This window comes from Electrophorus electricus, chromosome 14 (genome assembly GCF_041902795.1).
Source record: "Electrophorus electricus isolate QZ-2024a chromosome 14, ASM4190279v1, whole genome shotgun sequence".
Classification (NCBI taxonomy): domain Eukaryota; kingdom Metazoa; phylum Chordata; class Actinopteri; order Gymnotiformes; family Gymnotidae; genus Electrophorus; species Electrophorus electricus.
The window spans coordinates 14,613,829-14,637,582 of NC_137510.1; the positions used below are offsets into that span (position 1 = coordinate 14,613,829).

Here is a 23,754-nt window from a genome sequence, read left to right on the forward strand (position 1 = left end):
TTCTTCCTATGAAAATCAGTGCGTTATAAATGTCTAAAATTCTCCCCCAGGAGTTGATGGGAGTACTTTGTTTGTTTTCCTAATTGTTTCTAAGGGATGTTGACCAGTGTTATTTACTCTCCAAGACCAGTTAAAGCACTGCATATTGAAAAATACATATGTCTGGACTGAATTTTGCAGACAGGCATATGCGCATACACACACACACACACACACACACACACACACACACACACACACACACACACACACACACACACACAAACGCACATAGACAGACACATTTGTATGGGGCATACTCAAAGCATACAAACATTCTGTGTAAACACAGGCTACTGCTACTGGTTTTGAATTAGAGACTGACACACAACTCCAGCCACTAATTTAGAGGCCTGAGATAGCAGGTATACATTCTGCAGGTCTTTAGTCAACCCCACACACTGCCTGTCATTGCCACACACTGATGAGAGGAAAACATTTGTAATGAGGCTAAGGTTTAGACAGCTGGCAGTTTAGAAAACAGAACTGTCCTCTGAATTACTTCACTGGAAGTCTGATGATCCTCACGTACACTGTTCTGGTGTCAGGTCAACAGCCTGGCAGTCCATATTGACATGAGGGAATTTCAGAGTTGGTAAGCTGCTCTCAGGGCATCAGCAGGTAGAGCTGCATTTCTCCTTGGGCCTACAATACTCTGGACAACAGGCCAATGACTTCTTTTTATCTTGTGATCTGTTTTAATATATATTTTTTACATACTCAGTCTATTGGACAACACTAGACTTGGCCAGCTGAGAAAAAAAGAAAGTAATGTACCACAGGAACAAAATTTTATTTTCTTTAATTATTTTACTTTCACCCAATAATCCGCATGCCTAATGCCATGGCTACAGTAAGATGCATGGCACTTGACTAACACCAAGCTAATAAAAGCCTGACGCTATGCCTGACGCTATGAGGAATTTTTACTAATTTCGTTTCAAGGCTGAATTTTTGCCAACCACTGAGAACGTTAGATAACACAACTTCAGAACCTCTTGCAGATCTACATCTACAGTAGCTTAAGCCCTAATTTAATCAGTTACTTCAGCGGTATATACATTAGAACTGAACTAAGTACAGGGCGACAGCCAGAGGTCAGGGTCAGAGTTATCAGGACAACTCCACCCTTGATTTTGAGAAGCACTAACTATGTTTGAGTAGATTTCACTAAACTCAAATTCATTACATCAAGCAAACTAAAGGCATGCTCAGGCTACATGCTTCCCCAGAACATAATAACAAAACCAATAACCTACAAACATTTCAGCTACTTACAATAGTCCATTGAAAGGGGGAATGGTTTCAGCTATCCCTGTACCTGACTCATCACAAAAAAAGCAAGCAAGTGTACAAACAAACAAAAAAAGATTAGCAAGTAAAAGAAGAATCATCTTCTCTGCAGAACACCTGCGCAATCTCATTTAAAGGAGCAACTGCATGTTTCTTTTTCCGGAGGACTTTTAGGCTTTGCCAGCCATGAGTGAGGTGCATGAATAGGAGGGGAGGCTCAAGCTGGGCCTCCTCCTTACTGGAGCTGAGGGGGAGGTAAACATTCCTGAACTATGACAGTGTCATTACAACTTCTACACTTATACCCATTCACCTCCCTAAGGAGCAGTGTAGCACACCTCTCAGGGCAGTGTTCCAAATCTTCTCCTCCTGGACTCTTAACCAACTCTTTCCTCTGTTCAAAGCGGAACAATGTCCCTTATCCTACTTTGGGTCATTTGTGTCAACTATGGAATAGATATTGCCCTTTTGGGTCCTTACTTGTAATATTATATCCAGTAGGAATTCTCCTAGTAAGGCTTAATAAGCTCTGGTTTTGATTAATCCTTTCTTGAAACCTTTTGCTAATGTGGCTACTAGACTCATATAAAATCCAATAAATGGGGAACTGTTGCCAAACAGAGTGGGAAAACAGCAATGATGGTGTTTTTTTATTTTGTTTCTAGCAGCTGGCTTGATAACTTAGCCAAACGTGACTTTTGTGTCCATGCAGCACTGTCTGCCTATAAAGGGATTTCAGAGTTCCCAGCTATTGTCAACTGAGCAGACAGTATTCATCTCCGCTTATAAAGACCATGTGTTTGAGGTCCTACAACAGGGCCAAAGCTGGGTAGTGATGGTGTGGTCGACTTAGGGCTTTGACCTTTCATGTGATTACGAGACCTTGAGGCCTCGGGGGAAGCAGAAAGTTCTGCTGCAGCTGTCTACTCACTCTGAAAGGCTGCTCTGTTTGCTGTGATGGTGGTCACTAGCATTTCACCATAGCAAAGGAAAAGATGTTAAGAGCAATATAAGAGAGAAAGTAAATCCAGAATGACAAAGAACACCCGCCAGTCCCTCTTCTGAAACCTCATGCCAGTTCAGGCCAGGAACCCTTTTTCCAGTGGGAGTAATAGGGACTCTATCCACTGGTGCACCTGCCCTAATGAAACCAAGAAGGCCATACCCCCCAAAATTAGGTCATAAATATAGTTTTATCCCTTCTTACTCAAGTTGAACATCAAGAGGGGTAGGCCAGAGGGAGATTTTCTGACCAAGGTTCTTTGTTCTTATGATGACCCCACCGATTCACTTCATACCGAAGATTCTGTCAACTGTGTCTTCTACTCTATGTAATGCTTGAAAGGCCTTATAAAGCAGTCTTAAGATGGAACCTTCTCCCACACTGTAGGGTCTCACTCAATTTCCATTCCCCATTAACTCTGTCTTGTAGAAAGCAGAGAGGGTCACACACAATTACCATTCATTGACAGCTGTATTTATATGTGTAATAAATGTGTAACTTAGCAACTCCCCTCCACCCAAATATGACTAATTTGCTAAAATGGACCGAACTCCGGATACGATCGGCAATTATATGAATATTTATCCGTCCTGGACATGCTTTTAAGCTTCCCCTCACTAATTTTGTATGTGTCAGGTCTTCATAGCTGACATATGGTAGATCTATACTCTACCAGTCTGAGATGTTGGAGAGCATACAGCCACACGTTCTCCTGCAGTGCTTCATGCCAAAACGTCATATTCAATGAGAGCTCTAATGATTCCTCATTTCCTACATCCCAGAGGACAACCGATGCCCCATTATAAAGTTACTGAAAACAGCAAATTATTTCAACATTTATTGTCCTGGGCATAGTTATTAACCTGACGATGTCATTACTTCCATGTCTGCAGTGTGCTTTGGAACTAATGTGTCATTCACTCAGTGAGTGCTGTTTATGACGTGACGACCTGATGGTGTGAGAGAGAGCACGCATGCACGCATACACACATGTACACACACACACACACACGCACACACACACACACACACACACACACACACACACGCACACACACACACACACACACACACACACACACACACACGCACACACACACAGTTCCTGTTTGTGGTTTCACTTGTTCAGCCTTTGATGCGTGCCATAATAATAGATCTGAATTGAGCTAATGAAAATGCACTCTGTCAGATTAAAGAAGTCTTTTGACTTAGCTGCCTCACCAGGGCCTCCCCCCCACAACACACACAGACACACACACACACACACACACACACAGAGAAGAAATAGAGATCCTCAGTATGATCCATTGCCTTTAAACAGCCACATAGTTTACAGTGGTGGTTTTCTGATGAAAAGACAGTTAGGAGATGGCAGCAGGAAATGGGGAACCCAAGCTTCTGATGTGTGGGCAGACATCTGATGTACTGACAGACCCTAACATGTGCCAGTCTGTCCTGTTCTGTTTCACTAACACACACAGACACATGGACTGAGAAGGAGAAAGAGGAAGGGAATTTAACACGGTTCAAATCTAAGAAGAACACAAATTCATTTGAGATTTGTGCAGTATCTTTGGTGGTCTTGAATGAATCAACTTCAGTGTAGTTCTTGTGACAAGTTAATGTCCAACGCTAGTGCAATGACATTCTGGCGAATAGTTCATAGTGTGAGTAGTTCATTAACTCATAACCAACAACAGAGGGCTGTTTAAACACAGTTAGTAAGTTTACATATACATTCACTACACAGTAGTTTTATTAATCCCACTCCTGCTTTGGTCCCTAAGGGCCAGGAACAGAATTTCTTCAAACTTGCAACTATGTACCCACATTCTGCTGTTATCACAGATTTCCCCATCTGGTTGAATCTAATCTTACACTGGGGATATACTGCATAAGTGCCAGACACACCAGTGTTAATCCTCATTATGAGTCCAGCGTCAATTTTAACATATGTGCTTAAAGTTAACAAAGTCACTATGAACATTGCAAACATAGAAGTTCAGTTTACTAAATGGATAAACTGGATAAAACTAATTTAGGTCACTTCACCGGCACTACAATGAATCAGTTCTTCTTCATGGGTTTTAAGGGCACTTGTAGCACCTTTAAAGCTGTAAAGCTCTTAAAACCAGTGTCTCTCATCCTCCCGCATGGCTGCTGAGAGAATGTTCCAGTTAATGGCCATGTTAGCTCTACCTGACACATTATCCACCTGACACTCCTGGAGACTACAAAGCCCTCTTTTTCCTTCTTTTCCCGCTCCCCACTTTCCTCTGGAAATATTCTCTGTGACTCCACAAGATTTGCAGGGGTTGGATGTCTGTGGTGGAGTGGTCTGTGTTTGATATATGGGGCACCGGCTGATTCATTTGCTACCGTACATCCATAAGCTGTCTGCCAGATTGGGCTTCGTGTTTTTTTTTCTTTCTTTCTTTCGTACTTTTCTTCAGGCAGTGATTTTACACCGTGCCACGCTGGCTTAATTGGCCATGGCTCATATTAAATTGTTCTGGCACTCTGGTGCTTCCATGGGATGTGTTTATTCACTTCAGGCCCTTTTGCATGGAGAGGCTGACAGTGAGCAGAAGTCAGCAGAGAGTTGTACAGTAGGAAGGTCTGTATGAATGGCTGCAGAATCAACACACTAGGAACAGTAGCGTGACTTTGTTCAGAGACAGCAGGACTATTATTGACTGATTTATAGAAATATTGCCAGGATGTTCTTCTGTATTGATAGATGAGGCATGCATCCATGTCAGAAAGAAATAAAGCCCTTCTCTTCACAGACATCTGATATGTACTACATTATGAAAATGACAAACATAATGGTGTTTATATATTGAAGTGGAAGGAAGATTACTTTAATGTAACAAATATACAAAACAATATCACATATAGGCGACATGAATTGCATTTTTTAATAGAACATCATATACATTGTCATTTCACTGCCTATAATATTCCAGCTGCTCTGTTATGGGTCAGCTTAAAGCTTACAGCATAGGAAGTTCTTCTGAAGAACAGATATTAGACACATCAGACACAAACTTGTTCCACTGGTGGAGATATTTGTATTGTTATAAGTGATTCAAAGAATATTTCTGCACAGACAAGTTACAGGTACAGGGACAAAATTGTCACAAAACACAAAAGTACAAAATCGAATCAATAAATAAATCAAATATATACCATATTAATGTAATAACTATGCGAAGGCTATGTTTTATTTATTTATTGTTTTTGTTCTTTTTTTAAAATCTGTAGCTGGTATTATAACCTTTTTCTAACATTTAATGGTGAAGGAGTCAATACTGAAAATACAGTAACATTTTATTTTAATATTATCATTAGATAAACTCACCATCTATGTACACATGAGCTTGTGGCCATGCTAGTTGAACAACTAAATTTTGTTACCCACAATATACATTTAGAGCATGAAGCAGTCTGGACGTAAACATTTTGTGCCGAGAATCAAATACTTTGCAACTATGCATGGTGTTGGATTACTTTCAGAAATGTACAGAGCCACTGGAAAAGGCAAGATAGGGCGCACTCTGCAGCCTTTGATGGGCATGTCGTTTTACATAAATACAGACAAGTCTCTCTCTTCTGAGCACGTCGGGGTTAGCCACTGATTCTGAACATGCTCCCGCTTTCTTGTCACCTATCCTCCTTCTGTCCATCTCAGGGCCTGCTCTCTGCCTCTTTGCTCATCCTCCAGCCTAAATGTCCATGACTCCATCAGCCCTCTTTCCTCTTCCTTATCAGCCAGTGCGGGAACAGCTGCTGTGCAGTTCGAGCATGCCAGGAAGGGTCACGGCTTGGGCCACGTGTCACCAACATGAGGAAAGCAGCAGGAGGCACAAAGAGAAAGCGTGTGTGTGTGCGTGCGTGTGTGTGTGTGTGTGTGTGCACGCGCTCGCACACAACATAATGGTGAAGAACTGTACCTTTACTGTGTATGTATGTGAGTGTGAGTGTGTGTGTGTGTGTGTGTGTGTGTGTGTGTGTGTGTGTGTGTGTGTGTATGTGTGTGTATGTGTGTGTATGTGTGACTGCATTTGTCTGTGTGTTGGTGTGTGTACACATGTGTGTTCAGCAGCGGCTAGCAGCTTTGTGATCTTTGTCCTGTGGGATGTGTCAGTCTCTAGTGGCCAGCCCTGAGGGAGGCCAGATGCTCGCTGTGCTGGTTCTGGGCTCGGAAACGCAGCCTCTGCTTGTTGGATTTCTTCTTCTGGTCTTTGGATTTGTGCTTCCCTGATCCTCCTACAGCAAACACAAAAGAGAAAGAAAGAGACCTTAATGGGCTGTTTAACCACCCATGAGTTGGGTCTACAACCTACTGACTCCATCGACAGCATTCCTAGCATCGCCCCGGTTGAAACTTCTGTCTCAGGCTCTCATGTAGTGAAACAAGAGAAACACCAGTTCACTTTTGAGACAGTTTATATCCTAGCTCAAAGCAGCCCAACTGACAGAACAAAACAGCATAGTATGCTGGGAAAGGATCACATATTGTACAGCAAACAGAGCAATGATAGGAGCTCAATGACTCCTCAATCCGTGATAACTCCTCAATCCGTAATAATTCCTCAATCCATGATAACTCCTAAAACCGCGATAACTCTTGAATCCATGAAAACTCCTCAATCCAAGAGTGTGCGTCTGCACATAAAATAGTGCGGGCTGGTTTTGTGGGTGGGTTGGAGTGCATTGGTGTAATGGGAGGAGAAGGGATAACTGAGCAAACCTGTCAGTGTTGGGAAAACTAGCATGGCTTGGATGCTGGGATGGCAGATGAACCTGAGCCAGCTGGACCTTGAGTGCTCTCTATGATTCACTCACAGGGAAAGAGTGGGGAAATAAAACAACCTCCTCTTATAGTCAGACTTTGGTGCTCATCTTAATGTCTCCTTTATTGCACTTGTTTGGCCCGTTTAGCTCAGCCAAATGAGACAAAGCCGAGCGGCGTGCGGCGAGTTTATCTGCAGCGATCCTCTCTGTGGCACGGCTGGCCACTCTGCTGTCAGCAGCTGCTCGACTGCCTTTCCCAACATACCACTGTAAATTCCGTGAAAATTATTTTCTTAAGTGGAAACAACCCTGAGAAAAGAGTGCGGCTGTTTTTGCTCTCACGTTGGTGGCACACACACACACACGCACCCCGTGCCCCCCCCCCCCCACTCACCCACACACACGCACACATATGCGCACACACAAATGTAATAATTTCACTTAATGTTCCAAGGGTAATTTCCTGCTATTAATCCTCTATTTTGGTGACTAAAATCTTGTACTTTAGCAATTTGGCAGGATGTGAAAATGTTGTCTTCATGCAATGCCTTGTTATTTGCCCAGTGAGGCCTCCATAACCTCCCACAGTACAGAGCTCCACTTCCAGTCCTGCTAGTCACACAGCTATGAAGGTTTCCATGAGCCTCATTTAAAAACACCAAAGTTGCTGATCTTTTTAGAAAAATGTCACTTTCTATTGCTGTGAGTTACACCAACATTATGAGCCTACGCAGAGGTACCATACTGCACAAGTACATCTGGATCACAGGCTTGTTTTTTCACTAACTGTCATTTAAAGGGTCATTTTCATTTGAAGAATTGCTGCTACACACTTCATAAACAGAGCTTTTGCTGCAATCAGCTCAAAATGAACAACGCTTGATGGAAGTAAAGCATGCAATTCTGTATTTAACAAAGGCCACTGTGGCACACCAAAGTGCATGTTCTTACCTCTCAGCATCTTATTAAGCTGTGCAGTCTATATGGCAGTGAACTGTGACGAAGTTACAGCATGACCTTACCTTCTACATTCCTGAAACTTATGATTACTTCACAATTACCAGATACATACAACAAACGTTCGAGTGAATTGCCACTAGAGTCCCAATTAGTTACCACGATTGTCTTCCAGAAAGTACTCTGTAAAGACTGCATTTTATGGAATCTACAAATCACTATTCACTTGCTTTGGGAATCTGTAAACACTGAGCTATATGTCATATTTCATGACTGACAGCTAGAGGGCAACCTGCACCAACCGAAAGCCCTGTCACAATTAAGTCATGGTAATTCCTAGAAATGGAAAATTATATGCAAATGTATGAAGCATTTAATGTATCTGTGTGTCTCAGTCACGCATGTTATTGACTGAATAAACAGTAGTTTTTAGGTTATTTACAATTAATATGCAGAATTAAATCCCAGGACCATGCAGGAAGGGGTATAGGGGTGTGGGGTGGTGGTAGCTCACTGGTTAAGGTACTCAATTTGTAATCAGGAGGTTGCCAGTTCAAGCCACTTGTTGCTACCACTGCTAAGTTGCCACTGTTGGGCTCCTGAGCAAGCCCCTTAACCCACAATTGCTCAAGCTGTATTCAGTCATGACTGTAAGTATCTTTGGATAAAAGTGCTGTAAATGTAATAACCCCCACCAACTCCTTGGCCCATTCCTCAAGCTAATAGGTCTTTAGATCCAGCCTGCTAATTGTGAACTGGAATACCTTGAAAATTAATATAAAATGGAACTGAACTACTAAAATTTAAAAAGAAAACCTACTTTGAATGAAACTTTTGTAAACAGTTATATGCCAGAATAGCCCTTAGTAGATAAACACTTTGGTCTTTATCTATTAAAAAAAGATCTTTTAGACATGCATTTTCAGATAAATTGTTACAAGCAATCAAATTAAGGCAAATGTTAACTGACAGAAATACATGTAAATCTGTGCATGTAAATTTAAGCATGTGTTTTTATGAAAGTGAGAGAGAGACAGACAGAGAGAGAGAGAGAGAGAGAGAGAGAGAGAGACTTATCTATAACTCTGAATGTGACTGCGCTTAAGATAAAAAGGACTCTCCCAAATTTTACTTTCAGTAAGGTGTCTTCATTCCACCTCAACGTGGCCCTCAGTGTGTTTGTCTTCTCTCATCCATCATGTCTAACTCCCTGTCAACAGCAAAGAATGTTTACAGCATGTGGATTGACAAACATATCTACAAGGACACATTAGTTCCAAGACTACGAGCTGTTTTATCAATTGTGCGACTGTGTAAAATGCACACATATCCAAGGTTGTTTTGATTCTAAAGGGTTGGTTTGTTTTTGCTTGGGCCAAGTATACAGAAGAACAGGTGGAACAGAGAAAGAGATAGAGAGACAAGGATAGAGAGAAAGAGAGAGGGAGAGAGAGAGAACAACAGAGAAAGAAAGAAAGAAAGAAAGAAAGAAAGAAAGAAAGAAAGAAGAGAGGCAAAGTCAGCTTGTTATCAGAGAGGCCATGACCTAATGAAAAGAGAGCTATTTGGCCTGCTGTGCGAGCCGAAGTGACTTCATCTGGATGACTCAAGTAGTTCAGGAATCGAAAGGCCTAATCTTATCAGTGCAGCATGCGGTTTAAGCAAATCGATGGCTGACCTCAGGAAGGCATTAGGAGAGAGCGGTAAATGGGCCTCTCTGCGAAGGCTCTCCGCTCCTTCTGTTCAAACCTTCTCATCTTTCAAGGGACCAACAATTAATAACTGCCCCCCCCCCCCCAGCCCACCCTGTCCAAAAGTTAGAGCGGGGGAGAAAAGGGAGAGAAGATGGGGTCCGTCCGAAGAGATTCAGGTAGCCCGAGGAATGGTAAGGCCAGCGTTTTTTTTGGCTGCTCACCGCTCTCATAAACACACCAAAGCAAAAGCCATTATTTGTGCATGAAGGAGAGGACTACTGGCGCCAGTGAGATTTGATTTCAGTGGCAGAAATTGGATTAGCAGCCATTAAGGGCCTCCTCACACATACATTTATAATGCTGTGAAGGGAAATACAGCTACAGCCAGCTTTCCTCAACTCACACACTGCCTGGAAGAGGATACACAGCAATCGCAAAGTACTGTGTGCGTGTGTGTGTGTGTGTGTGTGTGAGTGTGTGTGTGTGTGAGTGAGTGAGTGTGTAGCTGTGTGTGGCTGTGACCCTGCATGTGTAACAGTCTGTCAAAAAAGTTCATATATCTCTCATAGACTATATTTCTCACAAACTCATATTTCTTTATACAATATATCTCTTTCCATTACCTTGCATGTTTTTATGAGTGTATGTATGTGCATTCTTTAGCTGTTGTAATGACATGCATGGTTACAAATGTGAAAAATATATTACCATTGTGAAAAATATATTACCATATTACCATTGCATATTTTTTTCAGTCTGCTTTTCAAACTCGTCTCATTTGATTTGTGGCTCTTCTATTTGTTTAATGTTGAATAATTATATATGTGTATGGTTACTCCTGCTGTCAATTAATCATACTTTTCAAATAGAGGTCTTTTTCTTTCCTTAAAGTGGTCCTGGGGCCAGTTAGAATGGCCATGACTTTCTTTAGAGCAACTGGGTATTCGGACATGCGCTGGAAATCTCAAAGTTATTCAGCTAGAGACAGAGATGGAGAGAGTCAAAGACAGGAGAGAGGGAGGGAGAGAGAGAGAGAGAGAGAGAGAGAGAGAGAGAGAGAGAGAGATACAGCACAAGCGAGAACAACATGAACCAGTACATGCAAGCCTGAGTGAGAGGGAGATGACTGATAACTAAGAGCGAGCTGAAATGCAGGGATAGAGCCCAGTCCCCGAGCTGAGGTACGTCTTGCCAGCCAGCTGACAACAGACTTCTCTGCAGAGCTTCACTTAGCCTAACAAGATTACTCCGGATCAGCCTCTTCTCTCTGTCCCACTATGCTCTGCTTCCGTTCCGATGGGCCGATTCCAAACACATCCATTCCTGTTGAAAAACAGCTAACGTTGAGATTAGGTGCGTCATCATTTTCTCATTCTGCATGGTGGTGGAGGTGCTGTCAGATTACGTAGCAGGTTCATTTCCCTGCTCAGCTCTCTGAAACTTAACTGATGATTATGTTGAGGCAAACGATTAAGAATCCTGATTAGAATCTCTAGCCTGAGAGAGCAGCCAAACACGTACAATCGTATAAACTAAGTGATAAGAGTTTAGAATGGCTCGAGCAGGTTGGACCGCCCTCGAAATACTGAAATATGCAGACTAACACTATTTGCAGATATCACCATGATCTAGCAATAAATCATCATTTAATGTTAAAAAAAAAAATAGAATGCATTTCACTCATATCTAAACTGGTGGCTTCACCCATCCAGGTGAAGCTATGGAGAAGAATGCTAAGGGGGCACCTCACAGTCACCGCACTTCACCTGTGCATCTGAGCACCTCTGACATGAAAAGGTCCCCTGAGCTACCCCAGCCCTAAGCCCATGGCCATCATGGCAGAGCCATGACTACCATGACGATTCTGTTACGATCGCCACTGAAAGCACAGAGAGGCAAAGAGAGCACTGCCTCTGTGTGTGCTATCTTCCGCACTCAGCCCCACATCTGGACGTAAGCATATGGTTCTCCGGTCCTGTGTCCCTCCGAAAATACATAATCAGCCTTAGTTACATTTAATTACTACCTAAACGTTGCACAGCATTTCTGATGAGGGACATAAGCTGGCTGCTTTATCAAACAGTTCCTCAACACCGGTACCAGTGCAGGTCTGTGCGTGAGTCTGTGTTACAGCCCAGGAGTGAGGGATGACAGAGGGATGAGTGAGAGGATGACAGATGGATGAGTAAAAGATGTCACGGGGTAAATTAGAGATGTCACAAGAGTGAAGAAGAGACGTCAGGATGGCAGCGGGATGAGTAAATGATGTTCACAGGAAGGTGAAGGATGTCACAGCGGTGAGTGAGAGATGCCTCATGGGTGAGTTACAGGATGGCAGAGGGGTGACTGAGAGATGTTACGGGGTGAGTGAGAGGATGGCAGTGGGGTGAATGGATATGTTGGCAGTTTGTGGAAGTCTAAGTGAAACTGCTTTAGTAGAGGCCTAAGGATCTCAAACTCTGGAAAACTCTACCAAACTCCACAGCAACTGTAAATTTAATACCTCCTTTTCATAGCTGTCATGAGAATAAACTCCCAGCCCAAAAATAAAGCTCTGCCAAAGAAGTGACCTCTTCACACTATTATTACACAAACCATTTGATGGAACATTTGTTTTCTATTTTACCCTCAAAGCTGCATTTCCTGCTTATCATTCAGATGATGGACAGAATGGGTGATTTTTTTCTGTGTGTGTGTGTGTATGTGTGTGTGTGTGCATGTGTGTGTGTGTGTGTGTGTGTGTGCGCGCATCTCAGAACCAATGAGATCATTGTGTTCCCCCTTGAAGAGAAGCTAGGCCTCCCAGATTTCTTGAACATGTCAGTGTAACATACTGAGACCTGCAAAAACCGTAGACTGCAGTGTTCAATGCTCCACAGCATTTGGCTTTATAGAAATAAACACACATGGAGCTGAGCTAAGGTTAGGAGACTGATGAGTGGGAAAGCGTGTGTGTGTGTGTGTGTGTGTGTGTGTGTGTGAGATTGTTTGGTTTGCTTAGGGGGCACAGCAAGGACTCCCTAGAGTTGCTCAAAGGGACCTCAAGCTCAGAGGAACATTCACAAAACCAGAACACACACACATCCACATTTACAATATTTGGCAGATACTTTGAACCAGAGTGACTTACATATATGAGTTTGACAGTGTGTGCACTCTGGGTAATGAACTTGCTCTGCCTGTTCTACCACACGCACACACACACACACACATACACACATACACACACCAACACACACATACCAGGTACTACTACCAGGTATGGTAACAAAATATTGATAATGGGATTCTTTACTATATTTGGGTTGAGGCTTCTCTCCTCACAACACACCCTGCTGTGCATCTCTGTGAAAAGCAATCAATGCCGTCGTGGCCATGCCGTGCCACTACCTCCACTCCAGAATGAGTCTCTGAGCCGACGTCACCTTCGTCTGTCTAAAACCAATCAAGCCTGTGTACGTTCGAGATAGCCCACATCCCAAAAAGAAAGAAAAGGAAAGAGAAAAAGGACATGAGATCATCAGTGGCAAACAGATCTGGCTCTGGCGCTCGAGCTGCAGCAGAGCTGTGCCCCACTCTCCCCGAAGGCCTCGCTGGGCTGCTCATGCCCATGCCTGCACGGGGCTGCTGGGCTTGGAGCATGCACCTACAGGGGCTGGGTGAGTCCAGCAACATCCACCCAGCCCCCATCCGCAAACGCAAACACGGAGCTCTGCCAGCATATGGCAAACATTTTCCTCTGCGCATGGCCGCTCACGCCACCTCTGATTGCTGTGTAATTTCGGCGGGCGATTTCAAGATCTTGCCTCGTAAAACGGGGACCTGTGGATTCGGGGCGCTCCAACACATAGCCGCTGATAGGGTGAGCCATAGTATGGAGACGTTAAGGAGTGCATGTGGCACGCAGGTCCTGCTGCCAGTAAGCCTGAGCAAAGCCCTGTGGGGTCTGTGCTCCAGAAAAGCCCCGCAGGAAGAAAAAAAAACTATGAGCGTGTCAGGGAAAAGATCCAGCATATACCACGGGATACTGGGGATTGAGCCAGGATCCAGGTATTATTCAGTCTAAGCACATGAGGATGGAGGCCAAGGACTTGAACAGGGGTGGAAAATCAACAATCTGACAAACAAGCACAAAAGCAACATTTGGATTAAGTATATTTAAAGGTAAATCTTCCACTCTGCCATTTACTTTGGTCCAGGGACTGGAAACCCACTTCTGCCTGACAGTCGGCTCCCTCTCCTGCAATTTTGCGTGAGTGCAGTCTGCATAGATGCATAAAGTCCCACAGTCAAGCACCCGGCAGCTGGAGACAGTCAAGTACCCAGCAGTTGGGCTGGATGTCCATGCCTGTGGACGTGTACTGGTCAGACCCCACATAATTTTGCATCATTCTGTTCGGACTGCAATCTGTGATGTCTGCATGGATACACCCTAGAGGGAAACAGGCAAGGTGCAAAGAGAGAGAGAGAGTGCAACAGAGGACGAGATAAAGAAAGAGATAAAGAGGATTGGAGAGACCACAAACACAAGAAAGAGGGGCTTAAAAGTGAAATAAAGAAACCATAACAGACCCTGAGAAAAAAAAGAAAAGAGAAAGAGAGTGTCTGAGTGTGTGTGTGTTTGAGAGAGAGAGAGAGAGAGAGAGAGAGAGAGGGAGAGAGAATGTGTGTATGTGAGAGAGCAAGATTGAGTGAAAGAAAGAGAAAAGGAGAGAAGGGGGGTTGCAACTGAGTTGATGCAACTGTGCTCCAGATGTTGATGGCATAGCTTCCTCAACCAAAGTTCGATCTGGGTCTTGCCAATATTCAGCTAAATGTTGCCTCCACGCATATGTGGGTGTATGCACGATCACATATGTTTACTGCAGACAAGGCGGAAGTGTGTTGCCTGCCATGTGTGGTGTGTGGAGATGAAAGTGCGTCTTCCTCCGCCCCCCCCTACCGGTGCGTGCCGACGGTAGGAAGGGCAGAGGGTCTGGCAGAAGGGCCACAGACTTATCCTGGCTGACATAGCTAAGGGCCACACACTTCAGCGTAGTGACCAGGCTGCCTGAAGACACCCCTACCGCATGTCACAGTGCTGTCCACTGAGCCAGCATTCCACAAACAAACCTTCTTCATTAATGAAACATGTAACCTAATGGTGAGGGGAAATCGCATACTGCCGTAATTTCTGATATTAGGATGACTTCTTTCCTTCATTTCTTTCATGCATAGAAGTGCAAAGGAATCCAGGAAAGCCTGTTCAGAATATCTGCTGTCAAATATGAGAAAAAAATCCCCTCCCCAACTGAGACATGCTCCTCCTGATTTAACAGAAGCGGATGGTGAAGATGTGCAGAGAAGAGCTCCCCGTCACCCTAAGCCCTCTTCCACAGGTCCACATGTTTATCACTCATGCCTGTGGTATGACGATGGATTCTCCATATAAAAGCCAGCCGGCTCATGGGGTGTTTCAAACGTTACTCTGCAAAGACAGAGTTGCTGACAGAATGACAGGGGCCATATTTATTTTGGTCAGGGAGCAGGGCACTTTGTGGGAAGTTAATCAGAGCCACCCCCCACCCCACATACACACACAAGCAATGTAACCATGGCAATAAAGAGAGGAAGAAAGATTGTTTGTGAAAGAGCAAAAGTCTGAGACAGAGAGAGATGACACTACTGGCAATCATTCTCTCCCATTGGAACAGTTAGCACTGGCAAAAGTTTCCAGAAGCACCATCAAATCAGCCTGCATAGCGTGTCCGAGGAGAGTGAATCAGGTGAAGGCCATAGGGAGCAAGACTGACTGAGCCCTGCTAAGAGAGAGAATTGCCTAAAGAAAATGCTATCAGGGCTGCTTTCAAAGCATAAGAGCATAACTGGTTAATAAAACACATCCCAAATGGTCTAGCATACTGTATGTAAAGACATACCTTATCTTGATACCATTTCTGCTCTTACTATAGACATCTCAGTTATTCACGACTCTTGTAAATATGGAAGTAGACCAACAGGCTTGGAGCTGTAACTTTCCAAAGTCTTCGGAATTGGACTGTAAACACAGCAGCCTTGTACTATTCACTGATCCAGCCGAGGTAGGTCAGTGGTGAACACAGCTCTCGGTGTGCGGACAGGGAATTTTTTTCAGTTGGAATAAGTGAAGACGTCGATTTTCCCGTAAGCAGGCACTCTTCTGAGTGCCAGTGGATAAACGCTGAAAGCCCCAATCAGCTGAGCAAGGCTTAACCCCAGGATATCAGCAACAGACTCAATCCACTTTCTCTTAGTCTTTTGCATTTTCTTCGATGAGAAAATGACAACCCAAGACATGCAAGACCCCCCTCGGCCTCTGAAAATAATATCTGCCTGATACAATTTCAAGAATACCTTACGAACAAATCAAAACCAGGATCAATAACTAGGAATGAAACCCTTCTTGCTGGTGAGCCAGTGGCAGACCTCTGGGCTCACATCCTCCAGGTTCTGATCCTCATGCACAGGATGGAGATGGAGCACAGAGCCGTTGCACGCATGAACACACAGAGAGTCAGCTCTGAGGCGGCCGTCCTGCCTCACAGGTCCAACTAATTAAAGGAAGATTAGTCCACAGGCCCACCAGTCTCAACAGGATTGGCCGTGGGGCACAGATGATCCCTCCGGCATGGTGGCAACCAATTAGTGAGCTTGAGTTGCTCTGGGAAAGTGGCATGGCCCACTCTCCTGTGCCCTTCTGGTGGGAGTTTGCCTGAGCTATTACCCGGGCATAATTTGGCTTTAGTCATCCCTGCGTTTCAGGACCGAGGCCAGGGCTCGTCAGGAGCCATCATCTGTGCATCACTTTCTCCTTCGAGAGGCCTCCTGGCCATTCAAGAGGGCCAAGCAGCCAGACAGTAATCAGATAACTAAGGTAGTGCCCTGCTCCCTCTCGTTCTCTCCCTGCTGAGTGAATTTGGCTCGGTGGCCTGGTTGAGGAAGCAGCCCTCACTGTTTTTCCCAGACGGCTCAACCATGCGCGGCATTCTGCAGACAGGGATGGGACCGTGTGCCACATGAGAATCCACCGCTGTCGGCAGCATGTCAGGACTGGCAGCATATCAGGGCTGCCATGATAGCAGGGTAAAGAAAGGAGCCCAGCTGATGCAAAAATGCTCAAAGACAATTTTGTGTTTAGGTTTTCCAAGCCAAGCATGGTGCTCCATACTGTATGTTTAACTGAGAAGAGGTGGAGCGAAGTGTATTTTGGCAGGGCCCTGAGGCATGCCACTATCTCACCATAAACACGGCATACTGCATGGGGCCATGTTTATATGTTAACAGAGCCCTCAAAAGGACTTCCTCTGTGCACGCCTTATCCCGCCTCTCACACCGTAACAGATTAAAAGCAATTGCTACTCTATGGGCACCACTTCACCGTGGTCTCCCATATGGCTCCCAGACTGGCCGGCTTATAGGCTTCGAGAGTGTGAGGATTATTCCCAGCTCCAGACCTGTGCGAGCGTCTGCACTGCCATGGAGCTGCGAGTGGCCAGCCAGCATGCATAGACCTGTCACCTCGCACTTCTGTTCACTGGCCTGTGATTGATAAGGAAGACTTCTGATCCAGCCGGATTTTGTTTGTAAGCATAGTTCTAACATGCGCATGCAGCTGCAATGAGCGAAGAGCCGCTGCTGTCTGTATTCAAATCAGAAAATGTGTGTTTACAGGTTGAGTGAAATGTTTGCTGTTTGACATAATAATTTGACATAAGAGAAAAAGATGAAAAAGTAAGCAGAAGCACAAAACAAGCACAGCACAATGGTAATCACCAGGTCAGATGAGCAGTCTCGATGAAACACACACATGTAGTAGGAGTACGCAATAAATGGTCTTATATTACTCAAGCATAAAAGCAAATTTTCCAAGTGCAGAAGCTGGAAGAAAGGCACATGTTTCTCCTGTTACAGAAATGGGAAATCAATGGCACTACAGCAGGCATTTTAGTGCATGGCAGAGGTACTAAATCCGAGGGCTATACTAAGCCATTAGTTGTAGAACCAAGTGTCTCCCTCTCTCCCGGCCTGTGAATCACATCACTGCCTGCATGTCTAACTCTTCTCAAAAGAGTTTTTTCAATCGACACAGTTCTTTAATATTACTCACACAAGCAAAATTATGTCTGTTTTCATCACGCTATTTCCCATTGTCTGAGAATGTAACTGTATTGCTGCCATTAGAGGCAATAACATCCTGCAGCTCGGGAGACAGATGGGGGCTATTTGGAACACCAGGGAAAACCTCCACGGGGCAATCACAGACAATATGCCCAATAAACTGCCCAGAACGTAAGGGTGGAAATGTCAGTCATATGCTGGAAGAGTAGCATGAATGCTGACAGGGCAGTCTGCACGCGCACAGCCACAAAGACATCCTTTTCCTCTCCTCTTCACCTCCTCTCCTCTCCCTGGCTGGCCGGCCAGGGTTTTGATGACAGCAGCAGAGGGAGGTGCAGAATGGAGCTCAGCAGGCGATGCTTTTCGCGAGCAGTCAAGCAGCTATTAATAAACAGTGTTTATGGGCCACGCAGCGGCCCGCCCCGGGGAGTCCCACCACACGCTGCCAGAAAGCGGCTGACATGCCTGCGGGGAGGCGTCGGCCCGGCAACCGACTACCAAGCTCCAGCTCGGAGCAGCCGAGCAGCACTGGCTTTCTCCGCCTGCTGGCTGCCGTGGAATGCAATGTCTACATAACTTTCACCATCATCAGAGTGCTGAACAGTTCACTGATGTATACTGTTCTCCAACTGCTTTCTCCAGTCCCCTGTTAGTGTAGCAGGTTATCACTAAGGTCAGATCAAGGCTGCTGATTTGTGAAATAAGGTGCAGATGTTATTTAAGGTGAGAGTAATGAAAGCTGGATGATCATATAAACAATTCCAGAAATAGCGGACCTTCAAAATTCTTTGTTATTCCTTACCGCAATTTTTTTCTCTCCCTCTCTAATTTCCTGTACCCACTTAATCCATAACTATCTACAAGATCTGCTGTTACGTAAGTCAATACTTATTGCAGAGGCTGGTGTCTAGTGTCTGCTTTTAGGCATATTATGGTACAAGTGATCTTATTGCAGCACATGCATCCTTAGTCTCCTTCTTCTGCATCGATGTAGCATCATCTTCTTCGCACTGCAGATCATGTGCATATACATACATGCCTACATGGTCATAGTCTGTCCATAATCCTCTTTATGTCACTACATGTAATTTGTTTAATAGCAAAGTAAAGCGTCATATTAGGTAGCGTTCAGGGACATATTCACAAAAGCCCATGGAATCCGGTGTAATTTAAGAAGTCAGCTGGGAGGAATGTTATCCAGGCTCTGACCGAGCTTCCAGACTGCTCCCTGAACTTTGCTGAGGGGCTCTGGCCATTTCCTGGTACTCGGCATTTTTACTAACTGCATATTACTGCTTTCAGGGCAACACTGGCAATGTAAAATTTCTACTATTGCTTGGAACCGCACTGAGCCATCAGCGATTACCACGAACGTTTCTCATTTCTCGTCTTCTGATTACACTATACATTACAGAGTCAGTTTTGTTGTCGTGGCGATGGTTTCCATTTTAAGAGTACGCAAAAACATAAAAATGAGAGCAACCATGTTGTTCCTGCAACTGTACCAAGACGGCATTAACCCAGTGTTACACGATTGATCTAAACTTTTTTCAGGGGGTTGGGGGAATGACACTCCTCACATCAACCAATTTTACTTATCATAGGAACAGGCTTTTATCATAAACAAAATACAGGATGTGCTACACAAGGAATGGCAATAAATTGATATTTAATATGCAAAACATTCTTATCTTCAACATTTTGAATGAATATATGTAGCATTTTTTAAATAAACATTTTCACATTAGAACTGTTCATAGTTGTTCGCAACCAAAGCAGCAACATGATACTGCTGCAACTGTCATTTTTTTAAAGATCAATTTCATTAGCTTTTATCTTTTGCAAGTCTTCAATAAAATAAGCCACAAATAAAGTAACAATGTGCCATTACAAGGAGCTATGTGCATATACCTGCAGTACAGGTGACTTCAAGTATGTAAAAATGTATGCTATCAACAGGTAGAATAATGGTAATCTTCCCTTTACCCCCCAAAAACCCATACGTGTGTATCCACCCAACGGACACTGAGTCTAAGCCTAGTGTTCCCAACAGGCATCTTCCACATAGGGCACAGAGATTTATATCCATGTCTTTTTCTCATCAGCAGGGAGGACGTTTCTTTAGACTGAGCTGACAGGAGCTTGCAAAGGAATGGCTCCATGGTGCAGTCCAATAAAACCCTAACAATGGACCCAAATCACCCTTCTCATATTACTTAATTGATGTCGGTAAAAGTGCATCACAATGGCAGCTTTAATTAAAGAGGACTATAAAGTACTTTTCAGAAAGGTCAAGAAAAAGAACTGAACTAATTATTTGGAGCTGAGCCATCATGGGGTATAGAAGAGAAATGTGCCAGGTAATCATTTTCGCTGACCCCAACTTTTCTATGTCTCATGGCTACAGAGAGAGGAACAAGCACCATGGATAACCTCAGATTTCTTCTTTTATTAAGCACCTAAATAAAATGTTCTCAGAGCTCACCTGTGCAACGCCATTCTCAAAAATATTCTCATTGTTTACCTGTGCAAAGCCATTCTCTCAGCTCACTTGTGCAAACACATTCTCACAGTTCACCTGTGCAAAGCCGTTCTCTCAGCTCACCTGTGCAGTGACATACTTTTAGTTCCATTTTGCTTTGCACTATTTGCAAAAATGCAGAAATGCATTTTAGGGATGCTGTGTGTGGCAAAGGCACACAGTGGTTTGGACAAAAAAAGGACGTTAACTGATTTTTTAAGTCTTTTGGTTCAGAGTAATTTCTCAGACAAGTGGACCCGTGGGAGGAAATAGCTGAATAAATACTGATATTCGAGCAAAGAGCCACAGCTAGTCAGTCCACAGTGTTCCACTCCTGGGCTTCTGGACTGCTGACGCCTCACTAAAGCAGAAGTCAAAAACACATGCAGAGCTATGAAAGCGGATGTGTTTTAAATGTAAAAGCCTACGTTATCCTAAGCTGACCTAAAACTGAAATTACATGTGTATTTAGTGTGACAGTGTTATAATTCAAAGGCCTCAAAAGGTATAATTGTATTCAGGTGAGCAGGACTAGACATATAGAGAAAGGGAAAAAACAAATTACTACTACAGCTCCTACCTGATAATTCTCCAACGAATAAAATGCTTATTTTCATTAGTGAGTTTGGCCCCACGGTCTAAAACTAAACACTTTATGAAAAACTTTACCTTGGCTGCATTTAAAGTGAAAATATTTTCCCCCCAGAATGCTGTTCTCTTTTAATGGTGAAACTACATGCAGCACATACCGCAAATAAGTCTCGGTTAGAAAAGAGGAAACCTGCACTTCATATACACAGCAATTCCACCGTGACGTGAGTGGAGAAGGCAAGAGATAATATACCCCACCACTGCCTAATAGGCCTGGCTAAAGTAAGCATGGAAAAACTCAGTATCATGCACAAAAATCTACCGAGGATTGAGGTCAGAGCTGAAGGCCAGGAAAGCACAGTCCTGATGAAATAGGTTACTGCGCGGGATAAAGCAGGTGAGTGTGCGGGAAAACAGCTGTGGTGTCGTGCAGGACTCGTGTCTTCTGCTGAAGGCTATTCCCAGGCCTCCCACAGGGAGGAAAAACAACAGCTAGCACCTCTGTGTGGAGCTTTAACGAATTTAACACTAAGTTCAACTATACGCACACACGTGCGCACACATACACACACACACGTGCAAATTAAGCATCTCACCTCTTCTGCAGTGTCGCATGGGCATTTTGCATCTCCTGGACTCAGCAATTGTCGGGCATGGTATCGTGTCCTTTGGGGGCTTCTTCACAATATGCCTCGTGCGGGTCTCCAGTCCCCACTTGAAGCCGCACGTTTTGTTTCTCCTGGTGCACGTGCCCCATTCGCTCCACTGGCCCACCTCACAGCCCTCTGACAGCAGAGGAAGGCCAACATTTAGGAGCCGTGTTATAACATTAGCATACTTCATCACAGCTATGCCAGCCTTGTCATGTTTTTATTGTGTCTGGGCTGGCGTCCTGTCCAGGTGACTTACCTCCACACTCCATGCTGTCATCTAGAGGGGCAAATCCCTCCGGACACTTCTCAAAGCATCTGGTTTTGTGCAAGTAAAAGCCAGGCTTGCATTTTGTGCAGTGCTCTTTGCTGAAGCAGGTCTCACAGTTCTCTATCCTGCACCCTACAGAAAGACATGAATGAATGAGAGAGACAGAAAAAAACCACTGGTGAGCACAGGAATCACTATGTGCTCATCTGGAGCTGATCTAGGCAAAGAGAGGGACTGTGAAAAGATTATGGTTAACAAAAAATGAGTTTGATGCCTGCAAATGTCCCTCCAGGGCAGAGGGAAACTGCTCGTTTCCTCTGACAGATGTTTTTTGCTGGGCAGTGCGGGCGTGAGTGCGGCTGGGTTTGTGCAAACCTCCATTGCTGGGGGCATAAGGGATTACCTCACCATGACCCCTTTTAGGAGGGGGAGACAACACAACAGTAGAAGATCTCTTTTTCATTTTTTTCACTTTCATGGCCATTTGAATGCAAAGGGTAGGTGCTGCCACTACTTCAGTGTTTCATTTAATATTCACAACCAAATACAGAAGAGCCGAAGAACTTCTGTTTCACCTCTGATCCTCCATTTCATACTTAAATATGGCTGCGGCTTGAGCTCTTGCTTTGGTAAGTGAGGTGAGGTTCACACATTTCGGGGAGACCGATGTCCGAGGCCGGCCAATGCATCTGGTGTGCCCCGCTCCTCCTCCCACGCCCCACCCTGCTGCAGCATATCACATGGAGTGGCCCTGTGGCACTGGGCTCAAGCTCTGCAAATAGCATGTCAGACAGAGCCAAATTACATGAGCCACACCTACAAGGAGACGCACTGGGCTCCATGATTAAAAGGAGTCCCCTAGAGCTGTCTAATTTATGATGCTCATCTGATCGTCTGATAGGCTTTGAGTATCAGATTACAGCCATTATAGGCCTGCTCTCTGCCACTGGATTAGGTTGTTTCCCATCTCTGTGGTATCCACTCTGGCGTTCTTTCGCTATAAGATGGCCCTGCTGTTTGAATGTGAATATGCATGTTGTACAGATTTTCAGTTTCTCTAAAAGAAAAAAAGACGAGACGATTGTGTCTTTGACGCTCTGTGGGTCTGAGCCTATCATCATGCTAAAATGCATCAAGTTAGGTGGAATTTTAATAGAGTGGCCTTGCCCCTAAGTGTGGAAACCCTTCCTCTCTCACTTTGAACTTTAGAGCTGGCATCCAGCAGGCATTCTGGTCTCTCACCCTCTCTCCAACCAATCTAAACAACCTCACATCACATTTACACTCTCTCTCGCTCTCTCTCTCTCTCTCTCTCTCTCTCTCTCTCTCTCTCTCTCTCTCTCTCTCTCACACACACACACACACACACACACACACACACAAACCCGCCTGCACACACACACAACTATGCACCTTTCATGACACTCATCTCAGCAACAATCCTTACCACCACCTATATTTCTACAAACCATTACACAGCTCCATCTGTGGCGCAATGGACCAATAAACAATAAGCAAAGGGTGTGCGGCAGTAGCAGCATCAAACAGGAGCTGAATGGAGGAGCGTACGCTCTGAGAAGAGCAGGCTTTTGTGAAAACCACACGGTGAGCATTTTCATGTGACACATGATGCACAAGACAGGCCTAGCAATCCTTAAATACCTCATGCCTTCACTACGGGATATGAATGCAGGGCATGCAGTCAGAGTAAACAGATCCTCCCCTCAGATCTCTGTCTCCAATGCACCGCCTTCACACCATCCCACCACCCGACACCACAACAGCCCAGCGCTGTTTCA

At 44.5% G+C, this 23,754-nt stretch overlaps 1 protein-coding gene across 1 annotated transcript in view; it reads right to left on the bottom strand.

Moving 5' to 3' along the window:
* Positions 1-5,194: 5,194 nt before the first annotated feature.
* The window catches only part of rspo2 (R-spondin 2), a 43,192-nt gene continuing 24,632 nt past the window's right edge, over positions 5,195-23,754 (bottom strand). The window contains exons 4-6 of the mRNA XM_027024278.3: positions 21,944-22,087; positions 21,631-21,819; positions 5,195-6,607 (exon numbers count right to left, since the gene is read on the bottom strand). Of these exons, the coding sequence (XP_026880079.1) occupies positions 6,489-6,607; positions 21,631-21,819; positions 21,944-22,087 (452 nt within the window). The 3' untranslated portion in view covers positions 5,195-6,488. The remainder of the gene's footprint in view (positions 6,608-21,630; positions 21,820-21,943; positions 22,088-23,754) is intronic.